This window comes from Acanthisitta chloris, unplaced genomic scaffold (genome assembly GCF_000695815.1).
Source record: "Acanthisitta chloris isolate BGI_N310 unplaced genomic scaffold, ASM69581v1 scaffold16779, whole genome shotgun sequence".
In the NCBI taxonomy this organism is placed as follows: Eukaryota; Metazoa; Chordata; class Aves; order Passeriformes; family Acanthisittidae; genus Acanthisitta; species Acanthisitta chloris.
In genome coordinates, this window is record NW_008689980.1 from 215432 (window position 1) to 238398 (window position 22967).

At 44.0% G+C, this 22967-nt stretch overlaps 1 protein-coding gene across 1 annotated transcript in view; it reads right to left on the reverse strand.

Annotated features, from left to right (window-relative positions):
- Window positions 1–22961, reverse strand: part of ADCY5 (adenylate cyclase 5) — a gene marked incomplete at its 5' end in the record, with an annotated part of 210414 nt that extends 187453 nt beyond the window's left edge. The window contains 3 exon segments of the mRNA XM_009081649.1: window positions 22200–22502; window positions 22504–22548; window positions 22551–22961. Coding sequence (XP_009079897.1) covers window positions 22200–22502; window positions 22504–22548; window positions 22551–22961 — 759 coding nt within the window.
- Between the last annotated feature and the right edge of the window lie 6 nt (window positions 22962–22967).

Sequence of the window (22967 nt, forward strand, 5' to 3'; positions counted from 1 at the left end):
GTTTTGGCACTTACAAAACTTTTGCCCAAGTTGATGCCCCAACCTTCATTCAGAGGAGCACTGACACCACAGCTCCAACTGTGTGTTCCCCCACACTGCTGGGCTGAGTCTCCGTGTTCCCACTGAAGCCCTGGAGCCCACACCGAAGGATAGCAGACACACTGTACCATCTGAGGTGGGAAGGGAAAGGCACTTTTCAAAGAAATAATCTGAACAGACCGATGTGAGCGCCACAGCCTGAGTTAACTTTAGATTTCAAGTGGAAGAGCTGCTGGCGACTTGCCCAGATTCCCTGGCCTGCTGCCTGCCAAGTCCTCAGAGACTATTTTTATCATTATTTATTTATTAAAATTAACTGTCTTGGGGCTGGACCGCAGACAGACGGAATCTAAAAGCACAGACACTCAACAGAAAGCTAGCTGGGAGGTAGGGGGAGAGGTTAATTATAATATCTAGTCCTGTCCCACTGAAGAGCAAAAAAAAACAAAAAAAAAACTTCTAAGAGAGTTTGTGGCTTAACAGGCTCAAATTCTTGCAATTCTTCTAGGCACCACACTGCCTAGAAAGACAAGGTGCTGGCTCACCTGGCAGGTACACGTGCCATTTCCATACAGACTGGCAGACTGGGCCACAGCTTATGAATTTGGAGAAAGGTCACGGACTAGCAAGAGCAAGAAAACAGTGCCACGAGAGCTGACAATCCACTGTTCCAACACTGAACAAGAGACCACTTCAAGGAGCAACCTGATCAGTAACTGATCCTCCACTATAAATCAATTTTATCTGCTGGGATCCTCTATAAGAAAGGCACTCTGCTTTTATATTTTGGCTGCCTGAGACCACTAAATTATACCACACAGGCTGCTTGTAACTAAGTACTCAGTTTCTGCTTCTAGATATCGAGTGTTCTGCTAGTGCCTTACAGACCTAAAGAGAAGTTCTTCCCAACCTGTGCTGAAACCAAGCCAAAGAGGCCATATATCCCATATTAAGCCCAAACCACACTCTGCTATTTGGAGAATGCAAATCCAGCCAAAGCCACAAACAAAATGGATTGTTCTAAAATGCATTTCCAGATGGATTGTGATGAATGAAACACAGAAAACCTACAAAGAGATTTCCATCTTCAAAAGGAATCAGCGCATCTGATCTCCCCGAAAACCAGGTCTAGGAATGGGAAAACTACGGAAAGGGAGACTAACTCTTTCTACAACAGAAATACTTCACACTCAGATGAATGCTTTCCACCCACAGACCATAAAGCATTTTTTCTAAAAGCAAGCACTATTCTGGTTTCACTCAGAGTAGCAGAAGCAAGGCATGTAAACCACTTGCTCAGGGTCACACAATACAATATGGTATTGTCAGCTCTTTGACCTTGCTTTTCCAGTGCTTACCTTGCCCTATTGTCCTGCCTGGACAACGTGTTGATAGACAACAGGCTTTCTATTCCAACAGAGCCCTGTAAATCACAGCTACCAGTCTGCCCACATCGTGCCTAGGTTTAACTGATTCAGGAGCTGGCGGCTGTTGCTAGCACAACACTGATGCAGGAAACCTCATCGTATTCACACATTAACAGCATGAGCCTTACAAGCATGACACAGCATACTGCTGGGAGTGCCAGGCAGAAATCACACTCACTTTTGATGCTACTGGACAGACATTCTTCTGCAGGACTAGAGAGCAGGTCTCAGTAGTTCATGTGGCTCACACGACTCTGCACATCCCCTTGGTAGGACATTTCCTTAGTTTCAGTGAGATTTCTTGATGCAAAAGGATTCACAGGAATAGTGACGCTTCAAGCACACTCTGAAAAAGCCAGAATGTGAAAAATACAAGGTCTCCTTTTCACACCAATCCAGGACTGGAATTTAGGTGTCCTCTTCAGGCAGACCGAAATCACAGCCCAAACCACTGTGATGTTATCAGCACAGGATTTTAGCAACACCTTACAGACTATATATGCAAGTATCTTGCTAAAGAAAGTTTTGTCTGTAGTCCAAGCCTCACGGCCTACCAAACATAAAGAACAAAATCTTCCCTTCTCCAATTTAGAACAACACTTCAGCTAGGAAGGCCATTTCCATGAGATGTGCACATATTTCAAAATGTAAATATAGCAGGGCAGGAAAAGAAAAAGGACTGTCTGCTAATGAATCACCCTTGTTGAAAGCTTCCTTTGGGGCATTCTGCCATCTGAGTCACTTTGCTCTGCATGCTTCTTAGCTTGGCTTTCTCCTGGCTTCATTCACCTGACACACATCTCTCATTAGGTTCTAGGGCTATACACCTCTGCCTCTGTAATTCTGTATGCCATTAGCCAGGCAGTGGGTGAATATATGGCTCTATCTATTTTAAGCTCACTGTAAGGGCAATGATTAAGGGAACAAAAGCATTCTTTAAAACAGCATTTTTCTTCCAAGAGTGATCTTTATACAGCCAGAACAACACTTGCATACCACTCCTCATCTTCAAGAGAACTTTGCTAAACATTAACTAGGTGCCACTCATATCCCTTGTGGCATGGTCTCTATAAACATGCATTAATTTCCTCACCAGTTTAACAAAGATGAGATTGATAAATTTAAACGAGTTGCTAGAGACAAGAAATTAAAGACATGCATCAGGACTTGGGCTCTCTCAAGCTCTATGATCTGGCCTGTCTGTTAACAGTGGAAATGTTAACTGCTTTCTCCTGTTTTATTCTGATGCAGTCCAGGTCAGATCCCATTTGATAGATGCATTAAACCATAAATAGCGACCTCAAGAGCTCTGTTCTGGCCAGTTCCACTCATACTAAACCCATACACAATTTCACCCATATGAGCACTAGCAAGCACGTTATGTGTCCTGCCTTTCCCTGTATCATTTAAAACTACCCTTCTCCCCCTTCCTCTGGTAAACTCAAATCCAGCCAGTTTCCAGATTTGGGTCTTCATGTGCCACAAAAAAATATTTGTGCTACCAGAGCAAATGCTTCTTTTGGTGGCTGTGCCAGGCTATGCAGGTTCATAGTATACCCTAAACCAGGCCAGAAGATTTTGCTTCTGCTGAGCAGAAATCACATCTGGTACAGCACATCTCCTACCAGCACTTCCTCCAACAGACCCCATTAGAGTTCCCTATCTTAATGAACTAAGTTGTTACTCCTTCATCCTCAACATCTCTCTCTTTTGCTTCTTTTGGTGGCTGTGCCAGGCTATGCAGGTTCATAGTATACCCTAAACCAGGCCAGAAGATTTTGCTTCTGCTGAGCAGAAATCACATCTGGTACAGCACATCTCCTACCAGCACTTCCTCCAACAGACCCCATTAGAGTTCCCTATCTTAATGAACTAAGTTGTTACTCCTTCATCCTCAACATCTCTCTCTTTTCTTTCGCCTTCTGGAAGAAGCCTCAATAGGTAAAACACTTACTTCAATAAAAGCATGAAAAGAAAGCTGTGAGAAGCCCATCCTGTGCAAAGCTGCAAGACCCCACAGTCAGGATTTGCTTATAACACAAGATCCAGTCCCCTCCACGTAACACTTCTTTGCATAACTACTGACCTATGCCACTGGGCAAGACATGCAGAGTGCTCTGCTTGCCTGCTGAAGGTTTCCTGACATGACTAGACACTTTAAAACATCCTGCAAAGAGAAAGTGAAATACACCTGCTCAGCTGCTGAGCCTGACTCACTCACAGAGCCAGACTAACATCCAGCGTGACTGTGGCTGAAGTGACACACCAACTTCAAATATTCATGGGTCTGCCTGCTCCTAGCAATTCTGTATGTGCAAGAGGGCACCGTCACCACACTGCAGGAAGCTCGTGATCTGCAAAGTTAACTTTGCCCAATTCCACAGGCTTAAAGCCTGGAAGAAAAGGTGATGGCAACAACACAAAGACAGGGCACGGGAGCCTGCCAGTACTTTGTGTTAGATGGATACTGACCCTTGGATGATTAAGCTTGCTAGAGTTCTGCTGTGTTTACAGTTATACAGCAGATGGTTCCTTTAAAACAGAAAAGCTCAAAACAGGAGGTAGCCCTACCACCGAGTTGTTTAGTGAAAGTTTCCTACAATTTTTCCATTGTCAGTCCCTGCTGAGAGATATTTGTTATGGAGAAGTCACACGTGAAAAAAAGGACAAGCACGTGCATGCCAGGAAACTTCTGTAATTGTTAGTCCCAATATGAGATCTGAGGCAAGACATTCTGGGTCTCATCTTCAGAGTACCAGTCTGTGTTTGTTTCTTCCATCCAGGCCTTTGTCCTCTCCTTACTTCACCCTCTTTTTTATAGTCTCTTTCAGACAATTTTGAGCAATCTTTACCCACTCAGCCTGTTTCCATATACCCACAGTCCTCCTCCAAGGCAGCAGCAGGTCTTGGGCATACATGGACCATTTTGGTGCTACAGCCAAGGCTCAGTGCCTTCCTGCATCCTACACAGCACAGTATCAGATGCTAATTCAGCTAGCTCATAAGACTTTGCTCAGCAGGCACCAGATAACACTTCACAACTCATTTTAATTGCAACTTCTTTGTAATGTTTTCCTTTATTTAAAGGACAGAAGAAAATTAAACAACTGGTTGATCTGGTCCATAGTATAACACCGGCCCTTGCTTTCACAAAAACAGAAAAAGGTTTACTCTGAAAATAACAACTCCAAGTGATGTCTCACAGCTGCCTCTCCTCAGCTCCATGCATCATCCTACTGATCATCCTGTTTTCTCTGTCTGCTGCCCTTACCACCTCCAAACAGGCCCAGAAGTCTCCTCCATCACTCACATGGTGCTTTCTGACTCCTCACACACATGCTTTCCTTCACATCTCATTTTCAATTTGACCCTTTCCAGGGTCCCAGAGATCTAACTCCACCATCCCATATAACTCACTTCTTCTCAGCACTGAGCTGCCACTGCCTTCTCTTGCCATGGATGGCACAGAAGGGGGTGGAGAACAGAGGAAAACAGGCAGGCAGGACTGCAAGCACAGAACTCAGCAAGGAAGCTGTAGGCCATTAGCACCTCTAAGTGTTTGCCCTTCACCTGCACAGCACAGACCATGTCCTTCCTCTTCAGTCCAACACTCAAAGCATTCTCAATAGTAACCTGTTCCCTTTTGCTCCCCCAGAGTTCAAATTCAAAGCTGTATTTCCACTGGAAATGTTTTAGTGCTTTAATGAAACCAAACGGACACCAAGCCTCCAAGTCCACTGTATTTTCTTTCATTTCTAGCAGAAGTCTGCTGTTTGGAGTTTAGTCAAATGCACTGTGAGAATCCTTTCTGCTCTGCCACACCAATTTCCACTGTGGATCACATCAGTAATCAGCGTGCTGTGGTATGCAAGAGTGGTCAGGCAGCTCATGCCTGTTCAAGTGCAGCTACACCCAGAAGTTCGACTGAAGAGTAGGAAATACAGAAGCCCACAAGCTTACTATTTATTCTGTAGAAGTGACTAGAGGCAAGAGGAGGCAGTCAGACTGTTTAGTCAATGAAAAATGCTCTTCAGGAAGATTTTAGATGCCTGAATTCACAAGACCCACTTGGGAGCTTTCAGATGCCTGAGGCATCCCATGTTGAGAGCCTAGGCACTACAGAAAAGAGTGGCTTTGGAAACTTTCTTTCGCAGTTTAATCACCCCAAGAAGATGCAAGTAGAAGGTTTTACTCCTTCCTCAGGCCTCTTCTTTGCTCCCTCATTACTGAGATTGGAAAGCCAAGGAACTCAGGAAGTCATAACCATTCCCTTTGTCCTGCAAAGTAAATGGGTCAAGCCAGCTGTCCCATAGGTTCATTGTGTTAAGTATGAGATGCTGCATGACACGCCAAAACCCACTTTGTTCTGGCACCATGACCCAGACAGACAAACTCTGCATGCTCAGCCAGGAGGATCAAATCACTGTCTTCATCACACTCCTCAAACACCTCAGCATGGACTGGGATTCTGCTGGCTCAAGGAGCTGATCAAAAACCCAAAACCTCGGATCAGACACGCAATCACTGCAGAGGGCTAGAATACAACCTCCCAGACTCAAAGCAAGGGAATGCTCATGAACACAGCTGCTTGAAAAAAAAATCTCACTATTCCATACACTGTTCCCTTAGGACAAGTTATTCTGGTCTGAGGGGAAAAAAAAGAAAGAGTTGTTTTTAGAAAAAGCAACTAAGTTAAACCAAAGCCCAGCCAGCATTTTCTGTGCCACAGTTTAACAAAACCCTTCAAGGCAGATGCTAACACACAGCTGTGCATGCAACAGCCCCAGAATAGCCCCAGAACATGAACCAGTTCAGAGCACAGTTACGGAAAGAGGTGCCAGCGCAGCTTCCTCGGCCACTGCTGACAATGCTGTTTTGCTCTTCCATAAAGATGTTTTGTTTAGGGCCTTCTTTGAAAATTCCATGATGACACACGTGCCAAACACCAACACAGATAAGTGTGCTCCTCCAGGGTTTTTTGCACCATGGTTAATATTCTACCCTCCAAAACCTCCTCAACCACAGTCTGCTCCATATGTTCATCAATTCATGAGCAGGGATAAGCAGTCCTGTCACACACGGTTTCTATCTCATTTGCCCCTGATCCTCCCAAAAGTCACCAAGCACTCCTGTGGCAGCTGCTTTTCATGAATTTTGAAGCCGGTTTTGAAGGCAGCTGCAATGATGGGGCTCACACGCCCTTTGTGTACTCCTTCCACCTCTGTAAATCCCATGAGCCAGAGATCCTGATGATACAAAATCACGGCTTGATGCACACTTCTGTTCCAGAAACATTTGTCAGCATAACAGTGTAGGACCTCAGTGCAAGAAAGTTAGGAAACACTTGAGTATTAATGCTAAACAAGTAAAAAACTCCCGATTTCCTTGGCAAAACAGCACTTGACCCACATTTTCTAGAAAGCAACAGCTTGCATGTTGATCTGTGCAAACTCTGCTTAAAAAGAAAGACAAACTGACCCACATTTGAACTGTCTCAGTAATCACTGGTGCATAAAAAAAGGCTCCCAAGTAACACCATTAACCCAGTGTGTTATCTCCAGTGGAGGGGTTCTCTAAGGCAATTTTCCTTTTACAGGGACTAAAGCTGAACTTTTTCTTGCCTACAGCATCCACTCAGAGCAAAGCTGGTTACTCCATACTCTCATCGAGATCAATCCTGCCCAGCTGCTGGGAAAAAACCCAAGAGCCTCCACCTCGAAAATATAAATCATAAACTATCAGCTTTCTATTAAGAGACACTGCAAAAATATGATTTGTCAGGCATTCAAAAAACAAACCCAGATGGGTGGCCCATGGTACAACGTGCTCTGCTGTGTTGAGGAAAGCCATACAAGGCTGCACCAAAACTTCATTATTGAACTAACATCCCTCATCTACATTTCCATGTCCTTCTCCTACTGCTGGTGACTTGTGGGGTCTCTTCTAGCATTTTAATCCCTTACTTCTCCTATAATCATTGAACATTCAACTGCAAGTTTTTTTGCCAGACCTTTCCTACTTAGTCTCATTTCAAAAATCTTTTGAAACAGTCAAGATTTTAAAATTCACATCATGTAATTCCATAGATATGGAGTTAATACACACTCCAGACAATCATCGCTGGTCACAAATAAACACCAGATATCACAGATATTTTAAGGCCCCCATCACCGTGATATATATAGTTCAAGAAGACAGATAACAGGAGAAATTCTTTGCAGTTTTCCACCAGCATGTTCCTTTGCCAGGCGATGCCACTTGCAGTGCAGCTCATCAGAAACCAGCCCAATGTTCTGCTGAAAAGAGGTCACAAACCAGGAGTGACAAAACACATCAGGGAGAGATGGTGCTGGATGTCTGTGAGGCTCAACTGCAGCACATCAGGCGAGTCATGGCCTGATTTGCTAGAAATAGGTATTGTTTCCTCTGGTAGCAGAACAGGCAGGTGGGCCAGGCTAGGCAGCAGAAGAAAGAGGCAGGATGCCAAGGTAAGCCTGAAGCAAATTAAATATCAGAAGGCAGCAGGTTCCTTTGAGACTGCTCGGTTGCTCTTTTGGCACAGGAGGAAAGCAAGCCATTAAAGAGGCAGAATACACCCGTGTCGACTTCATTTGCAGCACTAATTGCCATGCACGTGCACTAATTGCCCTCACATGAAGCGCAAGGGAGAGGGCACTACTTGAATCCCATGCAGTAGGTGAGTCTTCCAAAGTAATGCTTGTTGGATCATGCTCTCACCACACATTCCACTTGTACCAAAGAAAAATGGAGGGAAATCAGTGCAGTGTTCTTTTCTTCATAAAGTTATCCACTGCAGTTTATTTAGAGACAAAAGAAGAAACTTTATCTAGACCACCTGAGCTTCTTAACAAGGTAAGAAAAGGTAACAGCCACTGAAACAAACTGTTCCCTGCTGTCACTCTGGAGTACAGGGCAATGGAGATCTCCCCTGAAGCCATCTTATGCAACTATCTCTTCTTTTGTCAGTAAGCAACACTATTTGATTTTTGTCAGTGAAAGCTGATGGCTGTCAGGGCTCATACTACTTACCTGCATAGGTAAAGTGCACCAGAAAAATAAGCACCAGTGGCAGAAACACAGACCTGCATTGCTTGGGGCCTTTTCCTGTGGCTGTTTACATCACTGAAGAGGTGACAGTAAGGAAAAAGCAGAGGAAGAGTGGGCTGCAGCAGGTGGAAAGATCATGCTTGGCCATCCTTTCTCCTGTTTTGTTAAGAGTTTCCTGGAAGAGAAGAATGGTGAGGCACTGGCACAGGTTGCCCAGAGAAGCTGTGGATGTGTTAAAGACCAGGCTGGGTGGGGCTCTGATTAACCTGGTGTAGTGGAAGATGTCCTGTCCGTGGCAGGGGGGTTGGAACTAGATGATCTTTAAGGTCCCTTCTAACCCAACCAATCTATGATTCTAAAAACAAACAAACAAAAAAGAAAGAAGACAAGGGTTCTATGCCCTTCCCTCCAGCAAAGTCTGAAAGCTGCATATGCCCCTATCAGGATGTTAACATGTCCTTAATCTCCTTCAGCTGCATTTGCTCCTAGCTCCTTGACAACTTTTTCTCACTCAGTGATACTCACTCCTCTGATCTTCCTGCTCAGGTGTGCATGTGCACTTCTCAGACAATTTTGGTCCAAATATATGGACTGAACTAACTGTGGTTGAGTTAGGCCAAAACTCGGATGGGGACTAAAAACCTGTCTGTTTGGCAGGTATTGCCAAAACTCTGGAAAACCAGAGCCTCAATGATCCATTATCACTGAGTGAAGAGGAAAATGCATCTCAGTACTAAATTTTGAAGGGTTTTTTGTCCCCAGGGCCTACAGTCAGGCTGCGGAGAGAGACAGGAGACACTGCAGACACATCTTCCAGCAGCATCTCTCTGATGCACTGCAGGGTGCCTAGTACAAGACAGATGCCTCACAGTAATGTGAGGATTGATCAGTGTAAATCAGTCACTATTGTTCTACACCAGCTGTCCCTTCATACAGAAAAGCCCTGAGGGGAGTTAAAGGCATTTTGCAAGCAGCCAGAGGGAAAAAGGTATTTTTGGTGATAGGCAGAAGGCATTTAGATTCCAACTCATTTCTTGTGTTGCTAAATAAAAACTAGACAAGGCAACAACGATTTAGGGCATGGTTTGAACAGAAGTAAGATTCCTTTTAGGTCTGGCTGGGACAGGGAATAGCAGAGGGAAAAGGAGGTATCATGGCCATTAACATTCAGAAGTTAGTTAACTCAGTCCAGGAAATTGCAGCTCTGCCTAAGGCTACTGTTTGTGAAGAAGGCACCCTTCAGGTTTCTTCCCCACTTACTGGATGGAAATCAACATTTTCACTCTGCCCAGACCCAAATGCTGTTTCCACCAGCAAGCCAATGTTACAATGCCACCCATTTTGAAGGGAGCACAATATTTCTCCAATAATCTTCAGCAGGAAAAAAAACTGTCACAGCATCTCCCCATGAAGTCTGACATGCAGAAGATATGCTCTTGTTGCAGCAAGGCACTGGCTGAACAGCGTATGGAGCACTGCAAATGGCTTTAACAGAAGGAGAGCTGCTGGAAACCAAAGGAGCTTCTCCCAGGAAAGACATAGAAGAGCATCACCTGCCACTTGAGTGTTTGACAACCTGGGATCCTAGACTTAGCATATTTTGCCCTGGTCACAGCTGCTGGGAAACTGGCAATGGAAAGGTTTGGCCTCAGCCCCAAGCAAGAGGCCATGATCTGGAAATAGAATGTTTCTCTGTAGAGGATGAGTGTGCGCAGGCGCAGCAGCTCCTTGCACAGAAACAGTCCTGTCGAGGAGACACTCATTACCAGACTCCTGAAAAGAAGCTTTGGAAACGAAGCCAAGGGCTGGCTAAACGTGACAGATAAGCTCTTCTCTTGACTCTGTCCCTATCACAACCAACCCCAGCCTTTGTCAAGGGGGAAAGCACATAGCACAGAGGGTGCCACTATCTATTCCAATAGAAAATGGCATATAAGGGCAATGCACTAAGTTAATAATATAGAGTACTCCTGACTTACATAAGCTACAGTCTTACCCTGGAGATATTATGGTAAAGATTGGTCTGTTCAGAAAAGTTCATCAAAATAAATTGAAGAAAATTATTCAAACCTGTGAGAACACTCCTCTTAACAACTGTGACTTTATTTAGTTTGCATTCCCTCTGGAAGTGAATTAAATTAACTACGTCCATTTGCATCTAAAAGAGACAAGTAAGGGGATTTCAGCAGTGGACCAAAGTTTCTGTATAGTGGACTCTATACTGTGGTTTAACTAATCCACCCAGTGTTATCTCTCCGAGGCACTACTTGGACAAGCCTTCAGTGTCATGGCACAGCCTGATACTCATTACCTACATTAGTGAGGATGGAAAACAAGCAAAACCAAAATTGCAGCCTCCTAACTTACTCTAATAGGAGATGAAAATATTTGCAGGAAATACTTCCTTAAGTATTTGTTCAGTCATTTTGACCAGAGCTACAAAAAGCTTAGCATGCCAGAGCTCTTAAAAGTGTGAAGGGTTAACTAAGCACAGTTATCCTAACAGCTGAGAGGTACTAGGGAAGTCACCTTGGAAAGGACATGTAAACTTCAAGCTTATTGCTTGTGCTGCAGTGCTTTCAGGAAGGCCTCATCCAGGAATGAGACCCAGCTGTGCCAGATGTTATTCAAAAGTACTGTTTGGGTGGGGTGGGAACTAAAGCTAGGTGGGTGGAACAAGGAAACTAAGCACCAGTTTCAGCTAAGAGCAGCCAGAAAACTCTACTCACAGACAGCTCTTCTTTATCATCTGCTGCGCTTACCAGCAGAACAAACAAGAAAACACATTAGTACTTCTGTGAGCATATATAAAAGGAAAGTTCTTTTACAAGGATCTGTGATTAGTACCTGTCACAAATGGTTTAGGCTGAGTGGGTCTCGTCTTGGTGCAGCAGAGTGGCATACCTGACCTCTGAAAGTATCCTTCAACCATATCATCTCTGGTTTTGTAGCTTTCAAAAGTTATCAGTACATCTGTCATACCGGGGGGGTGACACTTGCTCCAGAACACTGACACAACTAAGAAGATACAAGCCTGAGCTCTATTCCCTCATCTTTCTGGCTGGTTAACAGCCTTGAAAATTTCCCAGATATGATAGTAAAACCCACATACGCACAGAAGTTATTTGGTGGTGTACTGCTAAAAAGTCCAGAATAGAAAGGGAGCAAAGAAAAAGGCCATGTTCAGCATCAATTAAGAAGGCAAAAACATAATTACCCAGTATGAAATCTGGGCATGATGTCAGAACCTCTTCACAACTAACACGTCCATCTGTGTTTTGTTTTAAGTAGATGCCACCAACTTGAGCAGAAAAATACCCCCAATATGTTCCATCACAGGGTGTTATAATCCTGTCTTACTACAAGGAAAGAGGGGGAAAAAGTATTCAGTTCACCTTCAGTTCAAAGATCACTGCAGATTGCTTTTCCAACTGACAAATACTGTGCAGTTCAGCATTTAAACTTTTTTTTTCCCTCCATAGCATCTGAATGGAAGAAATCATTAAGTATAACAGAAGAATTGTCCAGTGAGTACTGTTAAAGGAGCTCAGTAAGTCCTTGCTGGCCTTAAGATCCAAAGTTCACCACACAATAGCAGTTCCCACACTAGTAACCTACTTCATGTTCAACGGTTTTAAGGACTGCATTTAGCTTTTAGCATGAGTGAGACTGACATTGTAATTACACGTTCACCCACCACACTGCAGAGCATCCTCCTTCCTTAGTACCGCAGAGCATTTCTTCCTTTCCTCTAGGAGATTACTAGTAACCACCTGCCTGAAAGAATAGAAATCCCATTCAAGTGGAAACATCCTCATTAATAGCACATCCCTTGGTCCCCCCATTTGTGCAATTCTGTGCATAAAGAGCCACACGCCAAGCAAGAGCACACACGCAAAGCAGCCCTTGGGTACCTCCCAGCAAACGGAAAGAGTTCATCACTCAGCAAGCATGTCTGAGTAGCTCTGTCATCTGTGGGCTGACCAGCAAACTACTGGTTTTAGAAATACTGATTTGAGAAGTTCCTTACCACATCGCTAGCTCTAAGAATTCAGTTTGCAGAGACGAGTGCTTGTAGTATTTAGTCTAGAGCAGGGAATTAAGGGAAGGAGCCATGTTTTTTTCTGGAAGGGAAAATACAGCCAGATAACTGTTTGCATCAGCAATGTTTTATGACAGATTCTTGCAAGCAATGTCATAGCCTTTTCTTTTGACTATGAAGTGAGACAGAATGTCTTATACAAGCTGCAAACACATTTGAAGAATAAACAGTTTGTGTAAGTTGCTGCTTAGAGGCATCAATTTCTAACGTCTGTGGGGAAAAAAAAAACAAACCCACAAATCTTTCTTTATTTCTATTCCCTCTGTTGCATCAGCACAGTCCTTTGTTTACAGTCTGCAAAGACATGCTCTGATACTAGTGGAATGTGTATGTTAAATTTGTAGAGCAGCTTTAATTCCCAAAGCTCAACCTCCCAAAAAGCAAGGTTTCCCAGGAAAAGAGAGGATGATAGCCAAGCATGGCCATACCACAAAGACCCAGTTCTATGGGTGTTACATGGGTGTGTAAAAAAACTTTTCATGAAAAGAAAAGGCACTTTAATATTTCATCTGGAAACTCATCACTCAAACTGCAGAAGAAGTAGTCTAGGTAAAGGAATTATAAACAAAATCAGGGCAGGATTGAGGATGCTTTGAAATATACTTCTGTTCTGCTATTTCTCCTGCTATGAAGTAGGAGAAGCCACAAATGATGACTATAGAGTACACACTACAGACAGTCCTGATAACATCTTAAACACACAAATATGATTTGTGTTCCTGCTGTCTGGGGAAGAGAGTAAAGATACATGGCAATTGCATTAGTGACTTATAAATATGAAGAAAAACAAAGTAGATAATGATATTTTATTTGCAGAACAAAGCCTGACAATACAACAAAACTTTCTGTAGTGAGTGCTGTTAAGAAACTCTGCCTAGCAGCAGTGAGGCCAACCTGGCACCAGAAGCAATACTGCTGGTGATGCCGACACTGCCCATTAACTCTGAAACTGTGGGGGCTCCTACTGTTTGTACACTCATCATCTTTGTGGTGCAAAACTGACTGTGTTGTGTCTGGCTGAAGCAGTTCACAAGCTTGTCTACCAGGCTCCTGGTGGGACACAGATTCCCAAATGTTCAAGTGCAAGGCTAGCAGAACTTTAGAATGCCTTCAGTCCATTTCTCAGAACGAGACCATCTCACATTAAATTCTACCACAGATCTATTCACCAATGCCATTTCTGTACCCATCAGTGATGAACCTGGCAAGACTCAGCACCATCACAAAACATCACATACAGATTTCATCATAAGGAGTAGTCCAGCTGAAGGTGCTAAAAAGTATTTTGACTCTTGCTTTGGCCTGAGCCATTTTATGTGTGAGCTTATTAAGTGCTAGAAACATTCAAGCTTTCTTATGATAAGGCGAGAACATTTAGGAGTTCTGGAGACAAATATTAAAATTTTTGTCTGTTTCCCACACCCCCTCATAACTAGATTATCCCTTTTAATATCTTTGGGGTTGTGTTTTTTCATTCACATGAGATTTCCCCTTGGGTTTTTACCTAGCCTAAGGACTCCATAATAATGAATCAAATTAAATTTCTGGCAGCAGCAGGATACATCCCAGGTAAAGACAAAAAAATTATTTTTTAAAAAGTATCATCAATGTCAAAACAAAAAGAAGAAAGAGCATCCCATGGATGCAAGATATCACAAGTTCAGATCACTAGGCTAGACATCAGAGGGAGGAAAGGAACTAACACCAAGTATATCCCACATCAAAAGACAGGACTCACAGGAGATGAAAAAAGTCACACAGCAGTTATACAGGAACCCCACCCACTTCCCAGAAGCTGTGAATCTTCGCATTCCTTACACACACTTTGTTGCTGTCCTACCCCCTGGGCCATGAAAAAAAGCCACATGTAGCACATCATGAAATCATGTAGCAGCTGGAAGGCTTGGGGGACATTCTGGTGCACTGCAGCTCCCTCCCCACGACACTTTCTGTGCAAGGTGCCACGTAAATCTTACAGTATAAAGCAGATAGGACGACAAAGCTTGCCCAAGGCTGGCAAAACTTGGAGCACTGTCTTCTCCCTCCCCAAACAGATGCAGGTATTTTCTCTGAACCACACCCACCTACCAAAAAATTAAGAGGGGAAAAAAAAAGAACAAGATGGGGAAAAAAAAAGAACAAAGAAAACCTCCCCAAAAATGACATGGAGAGAGAATAGAAGAGAAGAGGAAAAAAAAGAGAGAGAAGAGGAGGGAAAAAAGAGAGAGAAGAGGAGGGAAAAAAGAGAGAGAAGAGGAGGGAAAAAAGAGAGAGAAGAGGAGGGAAAAAAGAGAGAGAAGAGGAGGGAAAAAAGAGAGAGAAGAGGAGGGAAAAAAGAGAGAGAAGAGGAGGGAAAAAAGAGAGAGAAGAGGAGGGAAAAAAGAGAGAGAAGAGGAGGGAAAAAAGAGAGAGAAGAGGAGGGAAAAAAGAGAGAGAAGAGGAGGGAAAAAAGAGAGAGAAGAGGAGGGAAAAAAGAGAGAGAAGAGGAGGGAAAAAAGAGAGAGAAGAGGAGGGAAAAAAGAGAGAGAAGAGGAGGGAAAAAAGAGAGAGAAGAGGAGGGAAAAAAGAGAGAGAAGAGGAGGGAAAAAAGAGAGAGAAGAGGAGGGAAAAAAGAGAGAGAAGAGGAGGGAAAAAAGAGAGAGAAGAGGAGGGAAAAAAGAGAGAGAAGAGGAGGGAAAAAAGAGAGAGAAGAGGAGGGAAAAAAGAGAGAGAAGAGGAGGGAAAAAAGAGAGAGAAGAGGAGGGAAAAAAGAGAGAGAAGAGGAGGGAAAAAAGAGAGAGAAGAGGAGGGAAAAAAGAGAGAGAAGAGGAGGGAAAAAAGAGAGAGAAGAGGAGGGAAAAAAGAGAGAGAAGAGGAGGGAAAAAAGAGAGAGAAGAGGAGGGAAAAAAGAGAGAGAAGAGGAGGGAAAAAAGAGAGAGAAGAGGAGGGAAAAAAGAGAGAGAAGAGGAGGGAAAAAAGAGAGAGAAGAGGAGGGAAAAAAGAGAGAGAAGAGGAGGGAAAAAGAGATAAAGACATGAGCTTTTCAAAGCAAGGGTTTTCAGAAGCCACTACCAGCTACAGGGTGGATTACTTTACCGCACACATAGAAGCTGCTCTGAAAATAGTTTTGATTTTACCTCTCAGCTTTTCATCTGCTGCTGGAGATTTTTCATTGCATCTTCTACCAGGACAGAAGGAAAGTTCTTTTAATTTGATTAGAAGATGAGAGTAATATCCAGTAGTACCAAAATATGATGACCAAACCAGCTGCTCCCTAAAGACTAACTATTCCAACTAACGCAATGGCCAAAAACATGAGCAATTGTTCCACTTTTCTTAAAAGACGGAGAGGGAGTTATGGTACATGACTGAAAGATTAGCTAATCAGACACAAATTGAATGCACTTGGAGAGCAGTCTGGTGCCCAAAGTTCATATTCCAGCTGGGCTGAGTCCCAGTCCTCTTCCACCCCGGACCTTGGCAGCACTGCCCACACAACAGCAACTCGGAGCAAAAGGGCATTTAGGGAGCACTGAGCCAATTCAGGCTCTGGGAGGGCACGACCAGTTCCCGAGAGCCTTTAGCACCAGGATAATCAGCATTTTGTATCCACTGCTGTTCAGGTTTATGAATCATCTGAATGCAGTTCACCACAAAAGACCATGTAAAAATGATGTCCTGCCTTAGACAAGTCTCTGACAGAGAACAGGGGCCACACTGGTGTCAAACTAAGCCATCAAGACCAGGACATTGAAGGACAAATCAATGACTGCTTTGTAAGATTAGGGCATGGAAAGCTATCCTTCTGCCTCATGCATCTCAGTGAATCCCAATATTTTGCTGAAGTGTCTTCACCTCTCCAGAAACAAACAGAACTAGCACACCCTGCCTTTCCAAGCATATAATAAAAATGCCTGTAAGGACAAGTCTATTGCTAGAATGAGTGCACCTGACAGAGCAATGCACCTAAATCATCCCCATTAGATTTTGTCTTCAATTCACCGAGATCCAAGCACACTATAAGACTGTGATTACTACTGCAAGGCCGAGAGAAATTAGTCAAATAGGTCAGTTTACTGAGACAACAAACCTATTAAGAATCCAGGAACATTGAGAAATCAGACACACAGCACTCTGACACTATTAGACTAACAGGTTTTGATAAAGGTGAACATTACAGTGAAATATCAAACTAATTCACAGTGGTGGAAGGAGGATACAGCAAGGGGGAGATTAGGAGGTGGCAGGATCATAGGGTAATTTAGGAGATAAGAAAAACAGATATGCCTTTGTAAACCTCGAGCAACACATGCATTCCCATGAGATACAGACAGTATTCCTACAAAGGATTAATTGATACACAATACCTCAGGGATTTAATTAATTGCCTCTGTTACAGAATTGCACTAGGGAGGCAACTATCAATGCAACAGTTCCTGAATATTTCAGGTTGCCATTTTTTTCCCTGAACAAGACAGCAAATGATCAATTTTCACTAACTTTGGGCAAACTGCTGCTCAGGTTTGTAGATTCTTCAGTAGTGAGGAGTGCTGGAGCACCTCTCGCTACCTGAGCACCTACTGATAGCAGTGTTCATGCAGAACAGGGCATTAAGTGCTGTTTGAGGCACACAATACCTGGCCCTAGGTGCCAAGCAGCTTAAAAATCACATCCTAAATGAACACTTAACTCAAATTTATTTTCCAGGAGGGAAAAAAGTAAAACAGGCAGCATACAACTATAAAAAAAGTGACACACAGTTCTATCTGCATTTCAGGTAGTTCATCTCTCCTTGAAGAACAAAGGCTGCTTGAAGAGAACGAAAGCACAATACAGTGACTTGATTAATGCACTTCTAAGAATCTGTCTTGAAATCAGTCATCACCTACGTATCTTAAGCATGCTGAGGCTGAGATGGAACATACAGTACTATTTCTCCTACTATGTGACTAACTTCTCACTGAATGACATTCAAATTACATATAAAAGGCATCTTGATGAGATGCTAGAAGATATCCACAAGACTCAGGATGATACCCTGTTACAGCAAGAAGTCGTTTTTAGCCCTGCCGAAGTGACAGCTTGTTTAGGAAAAAGAGAGACTGCATATGTTTTCATACCAACAATCTCCTGGACATGGTTAAACTGAAATGTGACACTTTCAAGAGAGCCACCATGCAGCTGCAGATCAATCATGTACCATTAACATGGACTGAGAAAGGCCAACACATACACAGTTCTCAGAAATGAAGGATGAGGAGTACTAATGTAATGTTGTTACGATGGAGACATATGGAAAAGGAGTCAAGCAAGGAGCTCAACATCAGGAGCTTTGAGTCAGAGAGCCATAAACGAAAGTCATGCACTGGGGCAGCTGTTCAGAACTTCGCTATCAGAGATCCTTTGCAGAAGGTTTGCAGCAGTAACTGGAGAGGAAAGAGATCAGTGCATTTCAGCGTCTCTTTCAGTAAGGTTACTGACACAAGACCAAAAAAAAAAAAAAAAAGGTATTTATTTTTTCGTGGTACCTTAACAGTCACCACTCGCACTGAGTTAATAAACTACAAAGGCTTAACTGTATCCTTGAACAAGGAACCTCAGAAAGTTACAATAAAACAGGTTTGGATGGGAAAACAGGAGTAAATCTAACCTCAGTCCACAGGTTTGTTTGATGTTTGTATGTGGCATTCTTATCCCCTACTCCTAGTCCCCCACCCTCTCCCACACACAATCCCCATCCCTTTTTAAGTCTGATTCAGAGCCCAATAAACTCTCTTATGAAATTCCTTGTCCCTTAGCCCCTAGTCTAACAAAAATGCCAGTGCTTACTCAAGACAATCTGCACTGAGGGCAGCTGGTCTTCTCACATGACTTCAGTTAAGCATCTGCAAACCATACACTGCAAGCTCTTCCCATGTGCCCGGACAAGTCTGTGGGTCAGATACATAGTTTGTTCCAATCAGAACATAGAATAAACCTCAGTGTTATCTTTGCTGTGCAAAGCAGTTTACTGATAAATAGTATGTTTCCTTCTCAGTTAAGTATTAGAAAGCCTCATTCACATGTAAAGTAATTATCACATGAGTCCCAGAGTTGAGTGTGTTTTCAGAGCCTGAAAGTGTTATCAGAACCAACACATGAAAAGGGTTGGCTTGAAAAGGGATACATATACAAAAAGATGATGACAGACTTCTGTGCAGTGAAACATTTGTAATCCAAACTGTCACAGAATAAAACAAGGTCGTGAACCTGAAGACAAATGCAGTTATGCCATCCCCAATAAATCTGAAAGCAGTACCTCTAGAATTAATTGATCACAGGTACACACACAAAACCACATTTAAGCAACTATGATTTGTAGTTAGTGGAGCATCATCTCTTTACTGTGCTCTGCTCCTGCAGCAGTCTTTGGAAGCAAGTGAATTCTCAAAGACATGATTTCTTTTTCTCCCCTCCCTCAGCATTGGATAACTTTTTAATACAATGCAATAATTTGTAGTCATTAGCATTTTTTGCTCCAATCAAGCATCCATTTGAGAAACCAAGATCATTGCCTCTACCCAACCCGACTCACAGAGGTACTGAGTATACCCACTGCTTTGGGCAGGGGTGCTCAGGGCACTCTTGAAAGACAGACCCCAGACTCCTCCAGCCAGCAAACACAAGTCACAGCTTACTTTCTAAACCCAGTGACCCCACAGAAATTATTAAAACAAGCAGCTCAGTTAAGACTGAACATTCACAACTACCTCTACTCCTGTCACTTTATCAATACAGAAATAGCAAATATTTCTCATATAGCCTCGGAGCAGAGTTTGGTGACAGAGAAGTCCAGTAACGCTAGGAGAAGATAATTCAGACAATAAACCCATGCATCCTTGACAAGGGAATCCAACAAGCTGCCTTTCTCCCCAAAGGGATCTGCCACCAAGAATTTCACTCTCTTGAGAAAGAGGAACAGTGAAGTTTTAAACAGGCTCCTGAGCCTCATAAAAGTGCTCACGAGTCTACACAAGAGTCAGTGGATCACAACAAGAGTGTATGATTTTTCCTGGCTTGGAAACAACTGGGAGAAGATTAAAAGGGGAAAAAAAAAAACAGAAAGAAGAACTTGCTTAAGTATTATAGTTAAAAATGCCACGAAAAAGAGAGGAAAGGGGATATACATCCTAACCAGCCTTTCTACTCTGACTGCCGAGTACAAAGTACCATCTGGTCACATAGTCACGAACGCATTCACATCCACTCCTGCTCCACAAAACCCAGGCTGATGTGACTGACAGCGTGAAGTCATGAAAACAGCTAAGTCCCTCTTCTTGATTTATCTGGTCTCATCTGCCTTTGCCCTGGTAGTCTGAAGGAGGAAAATAGGGCTTGTGTGCACTAGGGGGGCAGAGCTGAACACAACGGATTTCCACGGCAACGAGATACAGCCCCAGTGAGGAAGGCCTGCTAATAGCTGTAAGGTGATGTGCTCGGCAGAACAGATTTTTCTATCAGGCAGCCAGAGATAGCAGCTCATGTTCATACACTAACATGTGAGAAATCTGATGCTTGGCCTTGTACAACCCCACTGAATTGAGCCAGAGCTACGCCAACGTAGACCACAGTAAGACAGAGATGGTGTTCGTAGGAAAAATAAATAGGCAACGTGGAGAGACACTCTGCCCTTGAAAACAAAGTAAGAGTATTCCTCGGACATTCCTCATTAACTGAGCATTTATTGTCAAACTGCAGGGAAAACCCAGCACTAGTACAGGAGGGAAAGCAACTGTGCAATGCAGAGACCTGTGCATATTGTACCATCACCTATTGCTCATGCTTTTACCTTTGTCAAGTGCACATTTATACACAAGCCTAAACTCCTACAAATAACCTTCCTGTTTGGAAAGGAAGGGAGCTGTAATTATCTCAAATTCTCTACTGAGGGAGTCAAATCATTTCACCTTTGTAATTTAGGTACCTTTCTATTAAAACACAGTTCCCAACATGATGACAATTTATGCACTCATTAGTATTCTCCAAAGTCAACTCTGCTCATTACAGACTGCTAAGTCTTCTAGCCATAATCATGATGGGCTTTGCCTTCATATGTAATACAGTCTCCAAACACCCTGAATTCAACAGGACAAGTCTTGGTTTCTAAAGCCAAGAACACACACAAGGCTTTGCAGGACCAGAGCCCCAGTGGGGAAGAGCTGAGGCCATTAGCAAACTTTTCCAAGTCAAGCAGAAAAACAGCAACTATCCCACTGACAGTGTATGCTCTGCTGGAAATGCACAAAAACCCATTTATATGAAACATAGGAAAAACATGCCATGTACAGCTTATAGAAATATCTGTAACAAACTAAGAAGAAAGCCAGAAACTGTCCAAGCAGGCTTAACTGGGCAGGGGGGAGAAGAGAGTAATTTCATGGGGTATTTTGTATAGCAGAGCAGTGACAGCCTCATCCTAATGAGGTTTTATTTCAGCCCTACAACTTTTCCAGCCACTTACAATAGGTGGAACTCAAAACAACTTAGAAGTAAGACTCAGGGCAGGCACTGAGTGCAAGGCTTTATTTCGTATTATGTGATAGGGCTGTAAAGCTACCAAACACCTGATTTTAATAAACAATCCCTAGTTACACACAAGCATCAGGGCTGATGCTGTGAGAGGCTCATCCTTGTTCAGAGTCTTGTTCATCAGAAGGATGACAATTGCCACACAGTTTCAACATTTTAAGTCAATGGTTTCCTGATTGCCTCGGTGTCTGGTAAGCTTAAAGCACATGAGCCCCAAGGCTGCTTGCTTCGCTTGAAAAGAAGAGTGGTGCCTTGTACTGCTGTTGTTTATACAGATATGGTAATTAAAAATTGCACTGTAATGCTTTCGATAATAGTCTTATTGTTCCCGTGAACTGAAGTGCTTCAGTTAAACATGATATCACAGCTACATAATAACCTGCATTTATACTGCTTTTGTACTTCTCTTTTCCTGGCTGTATATGAACTCTGGGCTTCTTCAGCACAGATATTTCCAGCACATCTCAGAGCAAAACACCTTCCTGCTAAACCTAAAAGCCTACCCCACATTCCCGTGGAGCGTGGTCTGCGACGCCCGAGCGTTGCGCTGACACCAAACCCAGACTCGACCCCGGAGTGACACACAAGGATAACCTCCAGCTGACAGAAACAGCCAGACCTTCTGCACATTTCTCAGTAACACGGCAGCAGGCGCAGACACCGTTCCACAGGTGTGCTTAGCACAGGGCTGTTTACACTAAATACAGCTGAAGGGCATTAGCAGCACTGCTGACAGTGCTGGAGCAGCCGTCACGGGAACCCAGGAAGGCACATTTGTGTGTTGAGAGCCTTAACTTAGAGCAGAAGCAAGGAAACACCACAGCTATGACAAAAGGCAAGATTACAGGGTAGCCACTACACTGTACAACATCCCACCTGGCAGTAGGTAACCTGGGGGTTCGACTGAAAGCCCTGTCAGCCCTCCAGCATCGGGCAGGCCTGTGGAAGCCAGACAACCCCACTTTCCTTACCCTCCAACACTGAGTGCACACCCAAACCACTCATGTCTTGCCTACCTGCTTCAGGAGGAACTTATCCTCCGCGTTGATCTTGAGGGAGACGGCCAGGTGGATGGCAGAGAGCACCACCCCGCTGATGACCGCAGCCCTCATCCGCACCGGCAGCAAGGTGTAGATGCTGTAGATAAAGAAGACGGTCCACCAGATGCCCTCTGAGGCGCTCCTGGGCCACACCAGCAAAACCCCTACCACCTGCACTGCCAGGATCACCAGGATGACAGAGTAGCATGCCAACCACATGTGGTCCTGGTGGAAGTTGTTGCGGTTGCACACCATGCACAGCACCACCATCAGCAGGATGGCCAGGGAGAGCACCACGACGTAGGATACCTCATAGTGGCCGTGCGCGGCGTGGAAGATCAGCATGACCACACAGACCAGCACCAGCACGGCCATGAGCATGGTGAGGCTGCTCTGGTTAAGCCGAAAGAAGTAACGCTGATAGAGACGTTCCAGTTTCTCAGACTGGAACTTCTTGGACCTGAAGATTTGCAGCAGGCTACTGCAACAACTGCCCATGGAGAAGGCCGCCTCGGAGTCCCCCTCGTCCCCGTCCTCTTCTTCCAGCTCCTCAATCTTGGCCTTGATGCGTTTCTCCTCCAGCCCCAGCTCCACAGACCGGGGCCGTACCTCCCCCTGCTCCCCCAGCTGCCGGGGGCTGGCATTGTTGGGGGCAGCAGGGGAATCGCTGCCGGGCGGGTGGCGGGACCGGTGACGTCTGCTGTCGTCACCATGCTCCTGCCAGGCAGATTTGGACCTAAAGCT